Source organism: Silene latifolia, chromosome 1, assembly GCF_048544455.1.
Source record: "Silene latifolia isolate original U9 population chromosome 1, ASM4854445v1, whole genome shotgun sequence".
Lineage (NCBI taxonomy): Eukaryota > Viridiplantae > Streptophyta > Magnoliopsida > Caryophyllales > Caryophyllaceae > Silene > Silene latifolia.
Window position 1 is genome coordinate 70,852,287 of NC_133526.1, and position 7,396 is coordinate 70,859,682.

The 7,396-nt window shown below is 37.3% G+C and overlaps 2 protein-coding genes across 5 annotated transcripts; one reads left to right on the plus strand and one right to left on the minus strand.

Moving 5' to 3' along the window:
* Nucleotides 1-407: 407 nt before the first annotated feature.
* Nucleotides 408-5,321, minus strand: LOC141606346 (BTB/POZ domain-containing protein At3g05675). Of its 4 annotated transcripts, XM_074425452.1 has the most exons (5): nt 5,157-5,217; nt 3,706-4,031; nt 3,342-3,591; nt 2,378-2,437; nt 408-1,836 (listed from the first exon to the last, which is right to left on the minus strand). In XM_074425452.1, exons 4-5 carry the CDS (start codon nt 2,391-2,393, stop codon nt 536-538), a joined length of 1,317 nt encoding a protein of 438 aa, XP_074281553.1. In that variant the 5' UTR covers nt 2,394-2,437; nt 3,342-3,591; nt 3,706-4,031; nt 5,157-5,217; the 3' UTR covers nt 408-535. The 4 variants fall into 4 exon arrangements, with proteins under 4 accessions (XP_074281553.1, XP_074281561.1, XP_074281545.1 ...); XM_074425460.1 differs by lacking the exon at nt 3,706-4,031 and having other exon boundaries at nt 5,157-5,223; XM_074425444.1 differs by lacking the exons at nt 3,342-3,591; nt 3,706-4,031 and having other exon boundaries at nt 5,157-5,280.
* A 574-nt stretch (nt 5,322-5,895) lies between these two features.
* Nucleotides 5,896-6,669, plus strand: LOC141648600 (uncharacterized). The gene has a single exon (XM_074457329.1). It carries the CDS (start codon nt 5,896-5,898, stop codon nt 6,667-6,669), a length of 774 nt encoding a protein of 257 aa, XP_074313430.1.
* Nucleotides 6,670-7,396: the final 727 nt, after the last annotated feature.

Consider the following 7,396-nt stretch of genomic DNA (forward strand, 5'->3'; position numbering starts at 1 on the left):
CCATATAGCCATATAGGTCAACGGGATCAAATCAAGTCATTTCAGGTTTCCAAGAGTTCAGGTCGAATCATTTTAGTTTTGGACAATTTCAGGTCTTTATTATCAAGTTATTTAGAGATAATGAACAGCGTGAAACAATAAATATTCGTGTCAGGTCAATTCGAGTTAGAGGCCAAGCTCAGTCCTCAGTTTGGGTGTTGGACCAGGCCCGTTTCAGGCTATTTGGGCCGGGTTTGTCGGGACTAATTACACCCAATATACAGAACAAGCTAGAAGAGAAAATGCTTTAGGCAAAAGGAGAAACAGAATGCTAAAAGGAAGAGCACCCCTTCTTTGTACACAAGTGCCTCAAAAGCGACTGCAAATTGTAGGGTAAGCGGACTAGATATACGCAGCCTTACCCTATGTTAGCAATATAAAGAGGTGGTTTCCCAATGACCCCCCTGTAAAAATTGCATCCAAAATTACATCTAGTGACGACAACTTTACAATACGTACATGTACACAGCTGCAAATCTGCAATCTTGGAAAAGAATTACACAAATGGAGCACTACACGATGCAAATCTCTTTTTGGCAATCTTAGACCTATAACACCATACCTCAAAAGCCTCCGTCAAATCTGGATACTGGATATGCTGATTTCCTAACCATTCTGACAAGATATCTGCCTGGTATTCAGAAGGTAAGGCAAGTATGATTGAAATAAATGCAGATTCTAATGTCTGCCATACATCAGAGTCGACTCTCGCCCTCCCACTCTCGTCATCTATGTCGGTCGAAGCTGCATCGATCACAGGTTTTGTCGACCTAGCAAAGGGTAGCCATACCTTCACCATATGAAGCCTTTTTAAGGTTGGCAAAATAACATGTCCATACCCTATGGCTTCTATGGCCTTTGTTGCTACCTCAATTACCTTGAATTTTATATCTAATGTTTCAACTTCCGGAGTTTCATCCTCGAGAGTTTTGATTAATGTGTCAGAAACTTCAGACCAAAATGTTACCAAATCCCTCATTATTTCGAGTTTACAAGAGATTTGACAAACCCAGGATAGATCCGAGAGATATAATTGTAGAAGCTCAAAGTTCACCGTCTTTGGAATAGTTGTCTCTTGAATTTCCTCCTTTGACAACGATTCTAAAAGAGATCGGAGACTTGAAAATAGTCCTTTTGTACATTCTCTCACCTCAAACTTCACCTCATCACATGCTGCGAGCAAGGGAGCATCATCGTCATCAGTTAGCATGTATTCAAGCTGCTCTTGAGCTGAAGTTTTGAGATCCCTCAAAGAATGAGGTGGCGATGACATCGCCAACCGAAGAGCTGATAAGAAGATCCTGAAAATGGTAGTGGGGTCAACCGGTTGGAGTCGGGAAAGAATTGGGTTCACTGCAGGTCCCAAGGTTGGAATAGTTTGAAGAATTTCTTCCTCCTCAGTCTCTTCCCAAGGCACCGATTCCAGGTACTCCGCACAAGATGACACGATAAATGGGCACTCGAGGTCAATCGCTACACGTAGGATGCCGAGGGAATTTTTAACTCCATATCCACTTTCAGAAATCAAGCTGTCGGAAACAACATAGAGGAGGCGCAGAAGGATGATATTGTAGTCAAAGTCAGATTCTTGGCAGAGAACCTCCACACAAGTGCGTGCATCGAGGATCTGACAAGTTGGCCAAGTGTCAGAGAGACGGTCAGCAAAATACTTACTTTTCTTGATCAGGATGGACGTGTGGCAATATAGCCACTCATCACGACCTTCAGGAGTCCGCAACCTAACAACGACATCACTCGTTGATCGATCACCAAATTTGAATGGACACTCTTTCCTATCTGCCTGCGATAAATTAGTCACCAATTCAAACGAATACACAGGTACATAACCAGTGAAGAGTGTAGTTAAAGGAGGTCCCATTGTAGCAGATTCTGAACTAGGTTAGCTGATAAAAATTACTAAAAGGTGGAACTCATGACATGGGTTGAAGCACGTCGGAACCAAAAATGCTCATGTGGCTCCTTTACACCTAAAAAAAGGATTCCTATTTTTTTTGTTCTGTATGGGACGCAAAGGTTGTTTAATTGAAAGATGGAGGTTGAACCTCCTGATGTCCACGATAGTTGCATTCTTAATCATTAGGTTAAGACTTTTAAGATTTGAACCTGGATTTCTAATTGATTCTTCCAACTAAGACCTCAGATCTGAGCAAAAAAAGCCGACTTCATAATCAATCTTCCTCTCTCTATATGTATTTTCAGAGATTGAAGTAATGCAAAGAAGTGGGATAAAGTTGTAAAAGAAACAGAATATGCCTGCTAGATAAATGTGTGTTTGCAAATCCTAAGTTAGAAGGTTGAAGGTATGCGACACAAATACTTGCAGAATTTTCCATTCAATTGATTAGCATCTCTTGAAGTTAAGCACCCGTCTTTGCAGCTACAATTGCAAATAAACATTAAAAAAATTGTTAAAGAAGATTATAAACACATATGGGTATGATGATATATCAATACTTCCCACGATTTTGGCTGATACAGTTTAGCCAGAAATAAAAACATGACGAATTTCACATTTTCCGAATTTGTTTACTCTTTATAATAGTTACATTCAGAGAACAATTCTCCTTGAACAGTGCTTTTAAGATGCTTTCTCAGATTCCAATTCAAGAAACAGTATATTCGTTCCAAGGAGCAAAATCATTTGATTACCTGAGCAACTCAAATGCTTCACAAGTCAATTTGTGAAGGGCATATAGATATATTTTAGTCATATGTTACAGCAGTCATTATGACGACTATGTATGGAGCACATCGGTTGAAAAACTTAATTGGCACTAGATGCATATCTCCGTTGTCGTCCTAACATTTTGATCAGACCCACGAGAGGAAGTAAAAAAGAATGTAAAATACTTGCTGAAGATGAAGAAGCCCAATGTAAAAGATTGCAGGAGTTTCAGACGGTATTTACTAGGCTTTACTGTGGATGGTTAACTGGTCATCAGAATTATTATGCTATTTAAGAAATGTTTGGAAAATGAGATTGAATATGACTGTGAAAGACCTTATGACATTATGTGAATGGAACACGTGAACAACCTCAAATGTTTATTCAAGGTGCCATATAGTAATTCATAGAAGCTCCATACATGATGACCGAAACAAAAAGGCACATACATTTCAAGAAAATGTCATCTAGCTTTTATCTGTTCAGCTTTAAAAGCTCAGAAGAATCGAAGTGTAGAAAAGAGAGCTGAAATAATGCCTGATATTTCCTATTTCCCATTGTGAAGCATTTGAAGGAGAAGAATACTGTTTACCACGGATGGGCGGTGGCAGATTACCTATATGATAGGGGGACCTGGCCCCAGCTGGCCTTTTACGCTCACATACATTCCAGTAAATAAATTATTAGCTGCCCTGTTTGGCTCAATGGTTGAGGGATGAATAATTTAAAGTGCAGATTGGGAGTTCAACATTGAACGCCTTTTTTTTATCTCCAAGACCTCCCATTTTCTGCCACAAACTAAGCTACCTTGACTCTGTCATTGCCTTTTTTTCAAGTCAAGCTGTCCATGACTACCTGGGAAGGATCTTTAAGACGGACTATTGTCAAGAAACAGAGAACAATAACAAGTTTACAAGTCACAATTTGGAAAATATTGTGATATGATGAGAATCAGGTATATTTTAGGACATTACGATTACCTTATCTTAGATTTTGGAAATTCCAGAGAAGTTGAAGAAAGCTTTAACAATATAGCCTGCTTAGCTGCTCTGGCAGATGCATTTTTCTATAGGTAACGAACTATTCTTGGACAAAAAAGTTCCAAACTGCTTTGCGCTAAATTATGTCATAAAAAAATAGGCTTTCATACTTGAAACTCTAAGAGTCCGCTTAGCAGGCACAACGATAGAACAATTTAACTGTCAAAGGACTTTCAAAACAGTTGCCCGGGTTGAAAACTGAGAGTGAGTATTAATAGGAGCTCAGCGAGTATAACCCTTGTTACGTAAACTCAATATTAGCCTTACTGCACCAACACCAAATGTCCATAAGATCAAGCAGCTATGGATAATTTCAACATAGATCCTCAGTACTTTATAAACGCCTCGCTGTATTCATTTGTTGTAATGTCAAGGAAATAACATAATTCACTATGGGGCAACTTGACGCACGCAAACATACTGAATTGCACCTTTTGGCTCAGTAGAAACACTTGTAAGCAACGCATTTGCAATTTTATTCTAATGGAGGGAAATGGAGGGCTTCATCCTCCACCTAATGGAGGGCTTCATCCTCCACCTAAAGACGTTAAAATCCTTTCAACAAACAAAACATTGGACTCAAACACCATTACTCCATTTCCCTTTCACCATTTCCCTCTTCTCCCTTCCTGCCATTGTGTGCAAACAATCCCTTAAAACTCCAAATATAATAAAAATCATATTTCCTTGTACCTTTTTTTACGTTCTTACCCACTTACCACCAAAATCTCTAGAACGTTACAATTAATCGTGCTCTCTATAAATCCAAATGCCTGTGAAAAAATTACCAATCTAGACCTCCCTAAACAAGAACATTAATTATGCTACAATCGAGCTCAATGACATCCAAATGGACACAAACAAACACTGTTTCTTAAGTACTAATCCGCCTATGCTAGTATTAGAATCATGACACAGATAAATGGTTTTTTTTCTCGATCGAAAACAAAGGCATAGTCTTTCTAAATTTAATGGTGTATGATGGATGACCCCAACTTTCCTCGCAATTTGCGGGAGCCCTTGAGGCATTGGGGTAACGTTGTTGTCGTATCACCATTCCGTGAAAGGTTTAATCACCTCTACATAATGAAACAAGTTGAGCAGAAACACTGAATATGTAACTGGGTATTGCAATCTGGAATCTATCAGTAGATAACAAACAATGCTCAAAACCTATAAAAAGCTTTAAACTTTCTTAATTAACTCCATCATTTGCACAATTAAGAATGAATCAAAACCCATTAAAACTGAAAAAAAAACAAAAAAACATTAAGCTAAACAAAAGTTACAAACTCATAAGACTGAGATTCATACAAAGTACTGAAGTAGCAGCAGCACAAATCATAAAGATGCAACAGAAAACAGGAAAGGAAACAAGGAAGAAGAGATACCATTAAGCTTGGTTTGCATTTAATTGAGCGCATGAGTTGAGAAATTAGAGCCCTGCTATTGTCTCTCTTTTTAAGATGTGTGTGACTGTGTGAGTGAGTGTCCATGTGTACAGGTGTTGAGCTCATTGTGTCTCTAGTGATTCTAGTGTACGTAGTACGGACTACCGAGTATAACCTAGGATTTTGAGTTAGAGGAAGTTCAATGGTTTGATCCAGGGGCTTGTTTTAACACGAGTAAATCATTTTTGAGAATTGCTATCAAGATTTAAAAAAAAAAATTTAAAAACTGCTACCGTCTTCAATGGTTCGGTTGAAAGTCATTATCAATTAATACCGAAGCCAATTTGTGACTTGAAAAGACTAAACTATCCCTTCTTACCCAAACATATAAACTTTTCAACTTCGATCATCACTCTACTCTATCAAATTCATCTTCATCACTTAAATTTTCAACTTATCACTCATACTCTATTAAATTAACCTATTCATTTGAAGAATTTAACCTAACAAAATTCACTTTCATCACTTAAGTTTATTTAATTGGAAAAGCCCCTTGTCGACATTTTCTACCCATTCTCAGGTTTGTTTTCCTATTTTACTCTTTATTCTTAATTAACCTTTAATTTAGTGGTTTTTGTGGCATGGGAATGAGGCTAAAGAGAGCCCTGCGTTGGTTTCATGGGATAGAATCTGTAAGCCAGTTAAGCAGGGTGGTCTTGGCTTTAAGAATTTGCAGAAAATGGATATTGCCTCTCTTGGTAAATATGTTTGGTGGATTGAAGCTAAAGCAGATCACTTGTGGGTTCTTTGGATTCATGCTATCTACCTAAAACATCAGAATTGGCTCAATTATAATCCTTCACCTTCTTCAAGCTGGGCTTGGAGGAAGATTTGCTGGGTGAAGGAATTACTCAAACCTTTCCTTTATGATGCTAATTGGCAGGCTAGTGGACAGCAGTATACGAGTAAACTTGGGTATAGTTGGCTGGAGGAAGATGGGATGCAGGTGGTGTGGCACCCTTGGATGAGTAACAGGATGCTGCAACCCAAGCACACCTTTTTTATCTGGTTAGTTGCTCAAAATAGGTTACTAACTCAGGACAGGCTGCTTAAAATGCACATTATTCAGGCTAATTGCTGCTTCTTATGTGGAGATGAAGAGGAAAGCGTTGATCATTTGTTCTTCAAATGTGTGTTTAGTAAAAGGTGTCTGCAGCTATTGATGCAGTGGCTGCAGGTGATAATACCTAAGAATGGTGTGATTGACTGGTGGATTCATCTCAGAATGCAATCATTGATGGTGAAACAGATTATAGCTGCTGGAATTGCTACTCTGATGTATCAAATTTGGTATTACAGGAATTGTTGTAGACTTGAGCAGGTAGTTCCTAGACCTGCTATGGTGTTTCACATGGTTAGGACGCAAGTGTGTGCTAGGATTCGATGTAAAAATGAGAAAGGGGTGTCTAGTATAGCTAAGCAATGGACTGATATTGTGTTTGCTCGTAGTTAAGTTTTATTGGGTGAATCCCTTGTAAGTGTATTGGGCGATTTTGCATTTATAAAACTTACCTTTTTCCAAAAAAAAAACCCTTTAATTTAGTGGTACAAATTTCACAATGTTCATTAATTTCCTTAGTTATTTGTTTATTAGATTGACTTATTGAATTGTTTATTAGTATCCATAAAACCCTAATTTTCAAATTTTTAATTTCATTGAAATTTGTTCCATTGATTTCTTTAACTAAATTTTTGTCTTTGTTAGAGCATTAGCAATAGTAGTTCTTATTCTTGAGATCTTTAACAAGAACTTTATTTAAAGAGTTGATCAACTAAATCATAAAGTTGGTTCTTAATTTTAAGAATTGAGTTCTAAAATAAGAACTAGGTTGATAAGCATATGGAAATGTGATGACTAATGAGAATGCATAGAAAATGTGAAGTGTCTTTAAACTTTGTCTATTTTCAAGGGAAAAAAAAGTTCCTCTATTGTGGATTAAAGTTCTTAAATATTGGAAATAGACAAATATGATATGGCATGAGAAAAACTTTATATAGAGTTCTTCTATTGCTATTGCTCTTATCACTTTAAACCTGATTGATTACATATATTTGACTAATTTAATTGGTTTCTTTCTAGAAAGTTGAAAGCTTTCCTTTATTTAACGTTGTAAAGTTGTATAAACCTATTGTTTATTTGAGGATAGATACTCCCTTTTATATTGATATCAGACTTCATG